General features: G+C 47.6%; 1 protein-coding gene and 2 gene segments (V, D, J or C); 1 reads left to right on the top strand and 2 right to left on the bottom strand.

Moving 5' to 3' along the window:
* Positions 1–203: 203 nt before the first annotated feature.
* LOC131478060 (disintegrin and metalloproteinase domain-containing protein 29-like) lies at positions 204–2,680 on the top strand. The gene is given in 3 exon segments (XM_058655640.1): positions 204–916; positions 1,552–2,415; positions 2,417–2,680. Coding segments are annotated over 3 exon segments (1,581 nt in total). The 5' UTR covers positions 204–361; the 3' UTR covers positions 2,579–2,680.
* Positions 2,681–7,512: 4,832 nt separating this feature from the next.
* Positions 7,513–8,290, bottom strand: LOC101517478 (Ig heavy chain V region 914-like). The segment is given in 2 exon segments: positions 7,513–7,922; positions 8,024–8,290. Coding segments are annotated over 2 exon segments (426 nt in total).
* A 7,192-nt stretch (positions 8,291–15,482) lies between these two features.
* Positions 15,483–16,106, bottom strand: LOC105941774 (immunoglobulin heavy variable 3-23-like). The segment is given in 2 exon segments: positions 15,483–15,868; positions 15,970–16,106. Coding segments are annotated over 2 exon segments (432 nt in total).
* Positions 16,107–16,359: the final 253 nt, after the last annotated feature.

The raw sequence follows: 16,359 nt of genomic DNA, 5'->3' as shown, positions 1-16,359 counted from the left end.
ACCTGCTTCCTGTTCCCAGCGCTGCCGAGCTCTCCCGAGTGGAGGCCAACCGTGGGCTCCCTTCTTCTAGACTCTGGGCAGCTAGCATCAAAGTCTCCCGGGTGGGCACTTGGCCAAAATCAAAGCTAACTCTCCATGGTGTGCAAGGCCCTTTGACCCCAGCTGTCACAAAGCCCAGGCCCACCTCTACCACGCCCTGCTTCTGTTACTCAATCTCTTGAGGTTGCTGGGAGCCTGGGGAGGCCCTTTGTCCTCTGTCAGTGTCCCCGGGCAGAGGAGACCACAGCAGAAGATTCAGACCTGGCTCTCCAAGGACCCTCCCTCTAACGCAGCTGCTTGGACACAATCTCTGAGCTGGACCATGGTGCTGGCAGTGGGATGGGTCACCTTCTTCCTACTGGGGCTCTGGGTGCTCCTGGAACCAGGCCTGTGCTCCCCTGGCCGCCCCATGTGGCACTATGTTGAATCTGAGGAGGTGATTCCTAGGAAGGGGATGCACCCTGGCAAAGGTGTTGAGATGCCAGGCTGGGTCTTCTACAGCCTGCACTTTGGGGGCCAAAGACACGTCATCCACCTTCGGAGCAAGAAATTTATTTGGCCCAGACACCTGCTAATGATGACCCAGGATGACCAAGGAGCCTTGCAGATGGACTACCCCTACATTCCAACGGACTGTTACTACTTTGGCTACCTGGAGGACATCCCTCTGTCCACTGTCACCATTGACACGTGCTACGGGGGCTTGGCAGGTGTCATGAAATTGGATGACCTGACCTACGAAATCAAACCCCTCCAGGACTCGCACATATTTGAACACGTTGTTTCTCAGGTAGTGGCCGACTACAACACTACAGGGCCAACTCCATACAGACAGGAACAAAACAAGGGCTCACACCTCTTGCTCTCTGTCTCTGAGGTAAGCCGCCTTGCAGCTCCCAGGGTGTCAACTACGGGGTATCCTGCCCATGCATTCCGTTTAAAGGATCATGTTCAGATTACTCATGGCATGTTTAGGCTGCTCAACAGTAATATGTCAAGAACTGTAGAATTTGTGCTGCGCATGTTCAGTGTTGTTGACAGCCTTTTCAAAACACTTTATGGTGGAGTTTATGTTAGCCTTCTGAGCGTATATAACATACAAGAACCAGTGAACTCTTTCAATGATTTTTGAGTTTCAGGAGGTCCATTCCATACTTATTATTGTGATGTTTTTTTAACACATTGCGTCCTGATGCATCCACAGCTATCACACCACAGGACCCCGAGAACATGATAGAAAATCTTCAATATTACACATTATGCACCCATTTGAATTTTATGTATGTTTCCTTCCGAGGCAGACATTACCTACAATTAGCTCTTATGAGTGCACAGGGCCAGGGGAGAATGCTTGGGCTTTATTATGATCATTCAGATTGCGCATGCAATAGAAGAACCACCTGTGTAATGCATGCATCCTTGCAATTGACAGACTCGTTCAGCAACTGTTCATTTTTGCATTTTCAAAACATACAAACTCATGGAGGTGCAAGATACTATTTTTCACTGCAGTATGAGTACTTCAATAAAACCCTGCTACAGGTACGCTGTGGCAACTCCGAGGTGGAAGGAAACGAGCAATGTGACTGTGGCTCCTTTAAGCAGTGTTATGCCAATCGATGTTGTCAAAATGACTGTCGGTTCTCATTTGGAAGTGTTTGTAATAAAGAAAAATGCTGCACAAACTGCACCTACTCCCCTTCTGGAACTCTCTGCAGACCCATCATGAACCCATGTGACCTTCCAGAATACTGCACCGGGTCCACCATCACGTGCCCTGAAGATTTTTATATTCAAGATGGAGCACCGTGCACTGAGGAGGGCTACTGCTACCGCGGGAGCTGCAGTGACCCCAGTATGCACTGCAAAGAGATCTTTGGCGAAGGTGTACATAATGGTCATGACAGCTGCTATGAAGTGAACACCATAGGGTTCCGATTTGGCTTTTGTTTTAGATATCCTGAAACCAATCGTTTCAGAGCGTGTTCTCAGGAAGACAGGAAGTGTGGGAGGCTGCAGTGCACCAATGTCAGCACTGTCCCCAAGCTGCAGCAACATGTTTCCTTCCACCAGTCTTTGTATGATGATGTCTTCTGCTTCGGGTTAGATCAACACCGTGGGACTGGAGCCAATGATGTTGGACACGTGAGAAATGGCACTCCCTGTGCTGACGGCCTTTTCTGTATCAACTCCTTTTGCAATGGGTTGATGGCTGAACGGCAGTATGACTGCACCCCTGAGAAGTGCAGCTTCAGAGGAGTTTGCAACAATAGAAAGAACTGCCACTGCCATGTGGGCTGGAGGCCCCCACTGTGCCTCAGTACTGGTCCTGGTGGGAGTTCAGACAGCGGCCCCCCCACCCAGAAGAGTCTGTAAAATAAGAAGCAGCCTGGGACCGATCTACGTTTGGAGAGTGATCCTGGGTTGTATTTGTGCTTTAATTTGTGTGCTGCTCTTCGGGGTAGCCACAAACGTACGAACCGTTAAAATTACCACGGTCAAGAAACAAGAAATCCCTGAAAAACCTCAACCACAGTAGAGTGGCAGTTGGCCTCCGGACCCCTGTGCAAATGTAGAGACTGTAATGGGAACTTCTGTGACTCAGTGGGAGAAGCTACACTGTTCAGGGTCATGTGCCTTGAAGGCTGCAGTTCGCCCTGGTGGGTGTTGGTGCTCACCTGAAATAAATCTCCAAGACCTCATGCATTGTCTCCTGGGTCCTTCCATCAGCTCTCAGGAGTCCACAGGAGCCTGTCTGTGGAGGAGGAGGAGGAGAGTCAGAACAGCACCAGGGACAATTCCTGTTGGCTGGCCCAGGATGATGAAAATATCCCTGTGTCCTTGAAGGGCACCTGCTTGATGTTTCTCTAACAGAGTGCCCCTGGGCTCTGTGTTTTCCCTGCTCTTCTCCCCTTTCCTGAGTCAGAATGGGTTTAGGGCCATGCAGGACAAATCCCATGCAATGTCTGCCAAACCACACAGGAGTGGCTGTGAGCACTGGCATAGAGGATGGGGGCTCCCAGCAGGGACAGCACAGATGCCTCAGGGAGAGGCAGCCTGCTGGCAGGCTTGGCTGCCACAACCGCCCTGGTGGGGAGGGAGGCAGCAGATGGCCAGGGTAAGAGGCCTGCCCATACTTGGGCTCCTTGGGTGCCAGGCTCGTGGTGTGCGTGGCTGGGACCGTCTCACCAGGTGCAGTGCAGCTTCACATGTGGTTTTTCCTCATTGCCCTTCAGTGGGGTGACTCCACCCCCAGTGGCTACAAATCCCAGATACCCCGTGCCTCGTACCGCCTCTGTCTCAAGTCCCACACTCTTGGCCCAATCTTGTCTTCTGTTTGCCAAATCAATGGTGGACCCAGCCTCTGTCCTGTGCTTGTCTGGTGTTCCCACAGATGCTGCTTGGGGACATCAATCCTCCCTTTTACATCCATGTTCTCAGTCACACACATTCCTGTGTGAACCCTAACCCTCACCCTGAAGACTGTGCCATGACCTCCCTGCAGACGCATGAGCTGGGAGGTGTGTGCCATCTTCATAGTGGGAAGCAGCATCCTGTGCCCAGGAATCTGGGCTGGGTCCTGAGAAGGGCTCCCTCCTGCCTGGACACTGAAGCCAACCCCAAAGTTCCTTGTAACTGGTTGCAGTGAAATAGAGAAAAGTAAGGCTTAATGCTTTTTCTGCTTCTATATCCTGCTTGGCGAGATCAGATAAGGGGTAGGGGAATGGCCATGATGGGCCTGACAATGGGAAGAAGGCCTAAGTTTCTGTCTCCCCATAAGTAAATTCCTTAGTCCGAGGAAATGAGGCCGAAGAGTCCTGAGCTGGCGCCAGAATAGGGCTATAAAACTTAGCAAATAACCACAACCTCTGATTAGCTCATTGACATTTCAATTTAATTTATATACAGGACCGGCTGCTATATACCTTAAAATGGCTATGAGGTACCATTCAGCTGTCTCGTGTTTATTTCATTTTAGTATTTAGGCATTTATTGTGTTGAAGTATAATTTTGCTGATCTTGACAGATTTTAGGATAAGCTAGACTGGCTTGTAACTCTAACAAGACATTTGTCGAGAGGTTGTGGTTAAGAACTTGCTTTTTTTTTTTTTTTTTTTAACATACTGGTTACTCAAAACCATGTCAATTCCATAATGTTGCAAATTGCTGTTGATGTTATATTTGGACTCTTTTTTTTTTAAATTTTATTTTTAATTAATATTTAGCATTATATGACAGTTTCATAGGCTTTGGGAATCCCCCTCCCCCTCCCCCTCCCCTCCCCCCTGGTGGATTCCTCCACCCCGATGCAGCATTACAGTTCAAATTCAATCAAGATTCCTTCCCTGCAAACATACACCAAGCATGGAGTCCAGCTACTTGTTGTCCAGATGGGTTGAACAGTTTCATGGGAAGACCATTTCTGGTCCGAAGTCAGAGCTGGTATAATATCATCACAGTCAATTAAGAGTCCTAATATAACATCAACAGCAATTTGCAATATTATGGAATTGACATAGTTTTGAGTAACCAGTATGTTAAAGAAAAAAAAAAAAACAAAGAACAAAATAACAAAAAAACAAGTCCTAACCACAACCTATGATTAGCTCATTGACATCTCAATTTTAGTTTATATACAGGACAGGACGGCTGCTATATACCCCGAAAAGGCCACTGGGTACCATTCAGCTGTCTCATGTCTATTTCATTTTAGTATTTAGCCATTTGTTGTGTTGGAGTATAATTTTGTTGATCTTGGCAGATTTCGGAATAATCCAGACTGGCTTTTAACTCTAACAAGATATTTGTCGACATTTAAGGTGCAGAACATTTTTTTTTTGGGGGGGGGGGTGTGCAGGGAAATCCTCAACACCATGGTGAGGAGTGACCAATCTTTGTGTCCCACCCAGCAAGGGATGAGCCAATCCATGCCAGCTCTTTCCTGTCAGATTTCAAGCTCTACTTTCTGTTGTTTGTCTATTTATTTTAGGGTTTTGTTTTTTTTTTTGTTTTGTTTTTTTTTTTAGTTTGTATGATTGTTTGTTTGCTGTGAGGGGTTTTCGAAGCGATCCCGATGGTCACTGCGAGGGAGGGCGGGGGTCCAGAGGTGGAGCCAGGCTCGGACCAGAGAAAGCTCTCCTCCCTGGTCCTGAAGGACATTAATTGCTCTTCTGTGTCTGCTGACCGCTCAGGGCTTCTGGCTGTCTTTCCGATGACGTTGGTTTCTGCACGGTAGTGTTTGGACTTCTTCCATCCCCTGCGGAAGCTCCGTATTTGGACTCTTAATTGACTGGGATGATATTCTACCAGCTCTAACTTAGGACCAGATGGTCTCCCCAATAAACTGTTCAACCCATCTGGGCAATTAGTAGCTGGACTCTATGCTTGGTACATGTTTGCAAGGAAAGAATCCTGATTGAATTTGAACTGTAATGCTACATCAAGGTGGAGGAATCCACCAGGGGGGAGGGGCGTGGGGATGGGTGGGGGGATTCCCAGAGCCTATGAAACTGTCACTTAATGCAAAATAATTAATAAAAAAAACTTAGCAAATAGGCTAAAACCTTGCAATATGTGCCTATATAATGCCTGTACCCCTGGACATCGGGGCTTCTTCTCCTTTGCGGAGTGGGAGCCCGCCTGCGAGCGTCAATAAAATTCCTCTTGCTATTGCAGCCTCTGACCTGGTTATTGGGAGCTTTCGGGCGGCGACTCCTGGGGCCCACACCCATTAAACCCTCACGGTTTAACTGGTTGCAGCAGATCAGTACCCCTACAGCTACTTCATGAGGTGGAGTGGAGCCGGTGCCAGGGGACAGGAGAGCACTGCCACAGCAAGAGACCTAGGGCAGTGGGTGAGAGTCAGCAGGGAGCTGGGGGCACAGCACGGGAGTCTGGAGATGGGGTTTAGAGCACAGTCATGGAGGGACTGCAGGCAGTGGAAGCGTCTGTCCTGATGGGAATGGGGACTCTTGTTACTGCTGCGACAGCAGCTGACAGGGAGCCCAAGAAAACACCTATTTCCTTCCTGCCAGAAGACACAGCAGGGCAGCAGGGAGTCTGGGCAGTGGTGTCCACTCAGGAGATTGGAAAACATGACCATGAATGGGAAACAATGAACATCAGCAGGTGTGAGTCCCACCCACCACTGAGGGTTCCGCTACCCTAGACACCACAGCGGGTTCCTGCAGCGCAACAACCTTTTTGACAAATTTTCAATGAATTACTGGTGTATGGAAGACATTCCATAGAGAATTAACTATATGTGAGAAATGAAAGGCCCCACACCATTGCATGGGGAAAGCTGAAGTCGTGTGGATGCAGCTTTTCACAGTGGGTTCTCAGAAATGACATTTCTACATCAGTTGATAGAATTGTTCAACTATTGCAGAATCCATCATGAGAGATAGATTAGTATCATTGTAGGAAATATTTTGTAGACATACGAAATTGTTGGACTTACGCTTGTTAATAGAATATTTGTTCATTTCAGATGATTAAAAAGTTGAGATAAAAATGTGAGTATTTGTCCTTAAGCAAATGAGAACCTGTCAGAACAGCCTCAGAAATCATTGAAGGAAGGAGGTGGTCTGGATAAATGCTTTCTGGTGAAGATCTTTCCTGTAGCAGCAGTTCAGCTACAGGGTTGGATCGTGGAGCTGGAGCCAGCAGGACACTGTCCTTAATGACCTGGGCTCCATACTCCAGATTGCCTGGTCAGCGCTGTCTTGTATTCTTGGTGGAATGGAGAAAAGTCCATCAGAATGTGGGAGAACAAGATCAGCTCCACATCCAGTAGTTTGTAATAATCAGATCACTTCATATATTATGTGCACTTCTGGCCAAGTGAGTTCTGGGTTGGGGTGGGGAGTAGATTGAAGCACAGGGGAATGAGGAAGTCCTGTCAGCAGTTGCAGGAGCCTCATCCTCACCCTCACCTGAGCGGCAGGTTCACTGCCTGACACTGGGTCTTAGACCACATGGAGCTCCACTGTGGCTCCGGATGCAGAACTGAAAGGGAGCTGTGGGCACAGAGCCTGCAGAGGGTGACCCCAATTGTCACAGGGAAGAGGACAGGGTCACACTGTGTCACATTGTCCAGCTGTGCAGGGAGGAGGTGGACTTGGACACTTCAGCTTTACCAGGTCAGGCTCTGCTCTACACTGTGGTTCTGAGCCGAGTCCCACCTGCCTCAACCAGAGTCCCACTCAGGGCTCTGCCTGACCCCAAAAAGAAGAGACTCCCAGGTGCCTGAGATCCTTCGGGACTCTGACCCCGCTGACCCCAGGGCAGTCATTCATTCCTCCATATACGGCTGCCTTTTCTTCATGTAATGGGTCTTCCTGACACATCAAAACGTGTCATGCTCAGGGACGTCGGGATTGGGGACGGCATCATTGATGGGAATTTGTAACTGTTACAGAAGAGGAAACCACCAAGTCCTGATGGGAACCTGCCATCAACTCCTTCTGCACCTGCTCAGGGTCTAAGTCAGCTCAGTGCTCACCGCGCCCCCTGGTGGAGCCGCGCGCCCCTGCAGGCAGGTTTGTGTCTGGGCTCACACTGAGGTCCCTGCACTGTGTCTCTGGCACAGTAATAGATGGCCGTGTCCCCGGCTGTCAGATCGGTCATTTTCAGGGACACCGTGCTGTCTGCGGTGCTTCTGGAGATGGTGAATCGGCCCTTCAAGGAGGACGCGTAGTATGTGCTACCACCACTGCTAATTGCTGCGAGCCACTCGGGTGCCTTTTTGGGAGGCTGGCGGACCCAGCACATTGCATAGCTACTGATGGTGAATCCAGAGGCTTTGCAGGTGAGTGTCCGTGTGTCTCCAGGCTTGAACAAGCCTCCACCGGACTCCTCCAGCTGCTGACACTGGACACCTGCAAACACAAACGTCCTGATGAAAACTCTCACTCACACCCACTGACCCCTCACCCTCATCCTCTCCCATACTCAGCACCCCTTGTTCTCCATCAGTTACCTTGGAGCACAGCGACCAGGAGAAGCCATTTCAGAGCAGCCTCCATGGTGAGTGTCTGTGTGGAGTGCGATCCCTGAGTGTGACAGCTGGGAGTCCCTGGTCTGGGGCTCCTGTGCCAGAGCTACTGGTGAGACTGGTTTTCAAGAGCTGAGGGAGGGCCCTATTTGCATGTCCTGCTTGTATATAGGAAGTTCTAGTTTGCAACACCTCAGAAGGTTTTCTTAGGCAGGTTTTGGACTAAAGAGGAAGAGTTCGAAATTGTCATCTGTTGCAGTGTTTTACATAAACAGACCTGAAAGAGGTCTTTTTTAAAAAAAATTTTGTTTTGTTATAGATCATTGTGCAGGTGAAAAAAGCCCCTAGTAAGAAGGATGATGGCCACATATTGTTTCAGAATAGACACCGTATTTTACTTAAGCCTGTGAACCTGTGTGTGTTACATGGTGCACACAGAGATGGCAGCAGCATCTTCCCCGTGTAAATTCAGCTCCATGATGGTGTGCCCCTCCCTCTCTTTGTGATTGTTCTGATTAATCTCATGATGTGACACTAATATTTTCTTTTTAAGAAAGGATAGCAGGTGTAGAATCTCTTGTGCACCTGTGAGGCTAAATTGGTTCATGTTAAAAGTTGCTCAGCCTTGAGATGTAAGGATTTTCCTCTGTTTGAAGGGTTCAGTGGCAGAGTGAGAGGCAGTGATGGAGAAGACCAGGTTCGTCCCCTCTGCTTTGCTCCTCCACTTAGCACAGGTAGGCTAGGTGATCCCAGATCTGGGCTCAGGGCTTTGCTATGGGTGTCAGGGTCCTGGGGCTTCTCAGACGCACAGTAGGAGGAGCTGGTTCTGGCAGCAGCACTCTGAGGTTTGATGTGGACATTCCAGCAACGGCTCAGCTCCCTGCACAGCCATGCCTGCCCTCCTAGTGTTCCTGCACAGGCGCACCACATGCAGTGTTCATGTGAATGTGGGCTGTGCTGCCCATATGCACACTTGTAACTGGAGCACCCCTCGGCTGTGCTGTGTGTCCAGGGCTCTTTTCTGGGAGGAGGCATCTTCAGAGTCTCAATCCCTGGTCCACAGCACTGGGCCCAGCTGCTCCCCAAAACAGCTCAGGACTGAACTGAGGCCCAGATTGTGTCTGCAGAACCTTGCTGTGTAAGAGCACACGGTGTTCTGTGGCATTCTGAAGTCTTCTAGAAAAATGTGTTGCGTGCCACATCTGTGTGAATTTAAGGAGTGTGTTATCTAGCGTGTGATGTTATCTATCAGCAATGCTGCATTTACATGGGGAATGTAGCATTCTGACTGAGCCACAACCATATAGTAAACAGGTCAAACTGTACATGTGGAGTTAGCACCCCTGATCACCACACTGTCACCCAAAGTCCTGAGCAGATTCTCACCGCAGCATGTTCCCCGTGTTCCCTCTGTGAAGCCCGTCCTATGACACGTGTAATGTTTGTACACGTGAGTGGGGAATATGCAGCCATGCACACATGTACAGGGTGACTGCTCTGTCACGTCTCTAACCTTTATTAGGGTCATTGGGGGGGGGTTTCCAACTGCTCTCCCTCTTTTAAAGTTAGCCATAAAATGTAGGTTTATTTTCTTTTGTTTTGGTCACAGTGCTAATGTGAGCTTTCCTCTCCCACTGTGCTTTGTATCATATATCCCTAAATGGTTAACAAATGGCATCTTCCTGGGAAAATAGGAAGTCAGATTTTTCGCATTCACACAAGATGCAAGACATGGAGTCCATCTCCCCATAACTTCATAAATGAGAAGCATTCATCAATTGCTGAACCTACACATCCACAGGAAACTGATCAGCACACGCATGTAATGAAAACACACTTGCAGAAAATGAGTGAGAAATCAATCGCACTGGCAGTATTGTGAAAGCAAAAATCCTGGATGCAATGTAGCCCAGGTAGTGAATGTTGTCAGCATTCTTATTGTGAAACTAGTGGGAAAATTGAACTCCTTCACATTGGAAGGTGTCCTTGAGCACCTGAAGCTAAACACATAACGTCATTGAAAGTACATGATGCTGTGTGACTTCCAGGTTCAGTGAGCACCTCCTGATACCATTGCAGATACTCTTCAAGGACATAGGGATAGAAACCCGAATACTGCTATGGAAAACAGAAGTGTTCCATGTGCCCAAAACTGTACTGGGACAAGGAAGATCCCTGGAGGCTTCAACACATTGTGCTCAGAAAGGCTGTGTGCAACTGAGAAAATAGACACACTTGCAATGAACACAACCAAGAACCTGAAAGTAAATTCAGACTCACAGAAAACTGATGTTTTACTATGGTGACAAAAGCACACAGTTGAGAATTGGGTCTGTATGCTGCTGGGAACCTGGATAAGTTTTCAAAAGGGTAGCTTGTTCTATAACTTGATGCAAGACTTGAAAAAGGGCTGAAGAGTGAGGAATGACTTAAATCTTGGACATGAGACTGTAAATCGACTACAAGAAAACACAAGGCAAATGTATATTGATGAGATCTGGGTGAGCATTTTCTTTGCTAGACCCGCAAGAGTTCGGACAATGTAAGGAAACATAGACACGTGTTGTCGATATTTGAAGTTACATTGCTCTGAGAAGCAAAGAGAATGGCAGAAGAACACTGCACAGCCAGGAGGAAGAATCTTGAAACACGCATGTGGTTCACGTCCTTGATCCAGATGCAGAAGGAACTCAAACGACTGACCATAAATGGAACGCATTCACTGGGACGGGTGAAGAGGACAGCTGGGGTGTCACTGTCGGGTAGACACCCGCATCCTGTGCTGGGGCGCTGGTTCAAGTCCCATCTCTTCTGACTCCAAACTATGCGCTTAGGGAGTCAGTGGAAGACAGCAGGTGTGCGTGAGCTCTTGCTGCCCATGTGAGAGACCACGATGGAGCTCCTGGCTCCTGGATGACAGAATATTAATAGTTTCTTTCAAAAGAAGGATAAATGACAGACATGTATGAAATTGTTTAAAGCTTCAGCACTGCGGAAATAGAGATTAGAACCAGAGAGATCCCCTGCCTCCTGCTAGGGGTAATATTGTCAGAAATGTGAGAGGTAACACTTGCGGTGGATGGGAAAAAGTGATATTCCCTGTAAATCAGAGAAGTCATCATGAAAAGCAGTGTAAATGCTCATGAAATGAAGAAACAGAACTGCTATAGAATCTGTAATCCCTCTGTTGGGGTACGTCCGAGGGATATGTTGCTCTATCAGAGTCAGAGCTGCAGTCCCATGCACAGTAGGCGTGGCCTCGTTACAGCTGGCTCGGGTGTAGAATCAACGAGCACTTGCACAAAGGAATAAATGAATAATGTGACATTTCATCATGGAACAGCATTTGTGTTTAGAAAGTTAGCTGTCATTTTTGACAACTTGTGCAATTTGGGAGTACACTCCGTAAAGGACACAAGTAAGTATAAAATGCGAAATAATACAGGCGACAGGAACATGGCTCGTGTTCCTTACGGTGTGGTCTCTAACACGCTGAGTTCATAGGGCGAGAAGCTCTGCGGTGATCAGTCTGGACTGCGAATAGGAGAGTGGAGATCAAGGTTCCAGAGGTTCATTCAGACAAGAGACACCATCTAGTGATCTACTGAACAACTGCGTGACAATAGTTAATATACTGTGTTCTGCAAAATCCCCTACAGGGATGGAAGAATAGAATATTCTTTTTTTTTTAGTGCTTTGCTTTATTTTAAGCAGAAGGTATTGTAATAGGTTTATTTTCTAATTTTGATTTTTGCTTGTCCTTTTTATTACTGTGAAAAGAACAGATTCCGTGCTCACCATAAGCACAGCTCCGAGAGGACAGCCGCACTCTTTGTCCCCTGCGTCCTCACTCCCACTCTCCTGTGTCTGTTCTTATCGGTGTTTGCACAGTCATCATTTTCATCCACTCCATCCACAGGCTTAAATTGTCACTAATCATGACATTCAACAACACCGCATGCCACCGGAGTATAAACATGGACTGAAAATGACAGTTCAATCCCACAGCGGCCGTTTCATTCCCACCCTTCTTTGTGTGTCTGTCTTAGCTGCCACACAGTGAAGAGACACAGTTTGTCTCTTTGAGCCTGGCTGATTTGGCTAAGCATCATGGGTACCAGTTGCATCCATTTTGTTGCCAAACAAGATCTCATTTTTAAAATTGTTGAGTGGTAGTCCATGCTGTACATAAGCCATGTTTTCCTTATCCACTCACCTCTTGAAGGGCATCTGTGTAGATATCATATCTTAGCTACTGTGAATTGAGCTGCAATAGACATGGGTGTACAAATGACTCTCTTGCATACTGATTTCATTTTGTCTGGGTACGTGCTCCGGAGTGGGATTACTCAGTCACGTGCTAGATCTGTTTTCAGGCATAAGGAGTCTCCATGCTGTCTCCCACAGTGGTCGCATTGGCTTACATTCCCACCAGCAGTACCTTCGAGGACCTTGCGTCCATGTCCTCGCCAGCGTCTGCTGTGTTCTTGTTGTTTTAATTTTGATGACAACCGTTCTGACTGCATTGAGGTGAACCCTCATTGTGGCTTTTGTTTGCATTTCCTTGACGACTAGTGATCCTCAGAATCTTCAAATGCCTGTTGGCCTGTGTATCGCATGTCTTCTGCACACTTCCTAGCTGGAGTGTGGGCTTTGCCGATGTTAAGTTTGTTGGACACTTTTTATATCCTGCATGGGCTCTGACGCTCTTCCACAACAGATGACAGCATAGCTTATGTGGAGGATGCGCTAATGATTCGGACTTAATGATTGCACATGGCTTACATTCAGACACCAACACATTCCACATATTTGATTCTCAACACAGACTTATAATTAGTAAATGGAAAAATACTAAATTCTTTTAAAATTTCTGATCCATTTATAGTTTTTTCTTACTGTACAGTTTTGGTGAGACTTTTTAAGGTTTTTATTTGTTTTTCTTGGAAAGACAGATTTATAAAGAGACCACGAGACAGAAAGATCTTCCATCTGCTGGTTTGCTCCCAAATGACTGCAACAGCCATAGTTGAGCCAATCAGAAGCCAGGAGCTTCTTCCAGGTCTCCACATGGGCTCGCAGTCCCAAGGCTTTTGGGCCATCTTCTTTTGTGTTCCCAGGTTATAAGCAGTGAACTGAATGGGATGTGGAGCAGCTGGGACATGAACCAGCATCCATAAGGGATTCCAGCCCTTTCAAGACAAAGGATTAGCCAACTGAGCTCTTATGTCAGGCCCTCAAATATTAAATTCTATAGATTATTTCCAGCTAACGGACACCGACATTTTTTACTGTAAGATAATAAATAAATGCAATTGTATTTATTCCTAACATGGACTACATGGAGGTATGAAGCTCCACCGTTGTAATAAGCCTGGAAGTTAATCTGCCAAATGTAACCCGTCAAATCCTGCTCTCTTGACTTGCACCCTGTCCATACGGAATGTTGTCCCCTCCTGGAATAGACCATCTCTTCCTCCATTTGAACTCCAAGGGAAAGACCTTGCATCTGTTCTACTCACTTTATAACAAAAATCATCAAATACCAGCTTGGTGTTAGACACACTCTGTAATCCGTCGACAGAGTCCTCCATGTCCTGCTCTCCCACATCCAGGACACGAGTCCTGGTTGGAGTTCCCAACATTTTGTGGTTACACATGCACCGTGGCTTGCTATACAGAATGACCGCTCATGCCGCCTGATGTGTGAATCCCACAGTGTTTACACGATGTGCTTCATTTATTTACCGCTGGATAGATTCTGAGCATCCTGTCATTCTCCATTGTGAAGGCTGTCAACAAAGAGAACTGCACATTTGGAACTTTCTAGCAGGGCGGATATCAGATGATCTCACATTGAAATGAAGGACATTGTATGAGTTGCTGTGTGATTGTTTACTAGGTTTGCACACATGAAGACATGGCGTTACACAATTTTATACTCATAACTCCTGTTCAACTCATTCACAAAATTTCAATTTAAGGACATTTTGAAGAGAAAAGCATTTTAATTGTTGGTCTCTAACAAAAGCATCTGTAGACGTTGAACATCTGGTCCTGGAGTGATGAGACCTACCAACCAGGCAGAACACAGCACCTAGGCTTTGAATGTGGCTTGAGTGTGTACCCCACATTTTCAAGTATTGGAGGTGGAGTCCCTAGGGGGACCATATGAGAAGTGACAGAGCTTTAGGAATTAAGGTGTGTTGGAGGGTATGTACATGGCTCTGGGAGCCTGCCCTCAGAAGAGATTCGATTTAAGAGTTCCCAGCTTCCACCAGGAACACAATATTATCAGAGACGCTCTGGGTCCTCCTGGCTTCCTGTTTTAGGATGTGAACTGTGCCACAGGCATTCTCAGTGCTATGATGCATATTTCCACCTTCCCTCACCACGGGGCTGCCTGGTCCTGGACTTCATCCTCCACAGCTGTGAGCTCAATACACCCTTTCCCTTTGCCAGTCTCCTTCCTGGGCTATTGGATGACAGAGCAGCAAATGGAGGCCAGGGGTCTCTGGACAAAGAATCAAGGAGCACAGTCCGGAGAGGGAGATGGACACAGGGGTCTCTGCACAAAGGCTCTCTGTGGCAGCACTTGGTGCAATGCTGATTCTACTCTGGGTATCTGTCCTAGATAAACAGTTCCCACCGAGCTGGGCACCACTGTCCAGGAATCATAGCCATGGATTTGTTGCCCTATGACCACAACAGGTGCAGGGGATTCCATGATAGTTTGGGTAAAACCAGGTCAGCAAGTGTCCACACCCAACACCTTCCAGTGAATCGTATCCCTTGACCACTAACTTGTGTTTCACACTACAGTTTCTGGCCTGGTGACCACAGGGGAGTCCCAGGATACGGAGAGTGAGCTTGAACCAGCTCAAACTATACCTGAACTGAGGGCAACACCCCGAGTGCTGTAAGCCTGGACCCCAGGAGCACAGACTGGTTCATGAGTAAGGGGGAAAGGGAGAGGTTGGCACAAGGAAGAAAGGAATACAGACTATCCAAAATGAAAAGATGCATGACTGAGTCACTTCTGAATCACAGAAGCCCAGAATTATGGGGGAAAATAAGATGTGCAATCCTTTAGGTTTAACAGATTGAAGACTCTAGTAGGCTGTTGCTGTCTTCCAGGCTGAACACCAAAACTGTCCTGCATTGGAACCAGGGGGCCCTGCCCTGGTCTGATCTGAGAAGACCTGTTGGGTCCTAGGGTATTCCCATGGTCTCGAACCCTGACAACCCTGCAGTCTTCCTTGAATCCACAACTTGTTCTCATAACAATGTCATCTTGTGTCAAAACTCTCTAACTCAGGATGTCCTTGTGGAGATGAAAGCAAAAATTTACACTTGTCCCATAGACCGTTGTGGGAGAAGAAAACCCAATACCTTAACAGGAACCAAGCCTGTATCTGCATTTAGTACCGAGTCAGCTCAGCGGTCATTGTGCGCCCCCTGGTGGAGGCGTGCGCGCTGCTGCAGGCAGGTTTGTGTCTGGCTCACACTGAGGTCCCTGCACTGTGTCTCTGGCACAGTAATAGATGGCCGTGTCCTGGGCTGTCAGAGCGGTCATTTGCAGGGACACCGTGCTGGTAGCGCTGCTGCTGGAGATGGTGAATCGGCCCTTCACGGAGGACGCGTAGTATGTGCTACCACTACCAGCATAAATGCATGCGAGCCACTCAAGCCCCTTGCCGGGAGCCTGGCGAATCCAGCACATGTAGTAGCTACTGATGGTGAATCCAGAGGCTTTGCAGGTGAGTGTCAGTGTCGCCTCAGGTTTGACCAAGCCTCCACCGGACTCCTCCAGCTGCTGACACTGGACACCTGCAAACACAAACGTCCTGATGAAAACTCTCACTCACACCCACTGACCCCTCACCCTCATCCTTTCCCATACTCAACACCCCTTGTCCTCCATCAGTTACCTTGGAGCACAGTGACCAGGAGGAGCCATCTCAGAGCAGTCTCCATGGTGAGTGTGTGTGTGGAGTGCGATCCCTGAGTGTGACAGCTGGGAGTCCCTGGCCTGGGGCTCCTGTGCCAGAGCTGCTGGTGAGACTGGTTTTCAAGAGTCCAGGGAGGACCCTATTTGCATGTCCTGCTTGTATTTAACAAGTCGCGCAGTCGGAGGCTTCGGAGATGTTAGGAGCCAGAGCAGATGAGAGTGATTAATGTGATAAAGATTCAGAAATTATGATTTCTCATGTTATGATTCACGTTTGAAATTGTTTTATTTTATCGAACTATTCTGGAATACACACCTTTCACGTTAACTTAGTATGAATTCATTATCTACTTGAATGGCATTGTAACAG

This window comes from Ochotona princeps, chromosome 26 (genome assembly GCF_030435755.1).
Source record: "Ochotona princeps isolate mOchPri1 chromosome 26, mOchPri1.hap1, whole genome shotgun sequence".
NCBI lineage: Eukaryota > Metazoa > Chordata > Mammalia > Lagomorpha > Ochotonidae > Ochotona > Ochotona princeps.
Note: the sequence above shows the minus strand (reverse complement) of the source record. Positions and strands in the feature narration are given on the sequence as shown.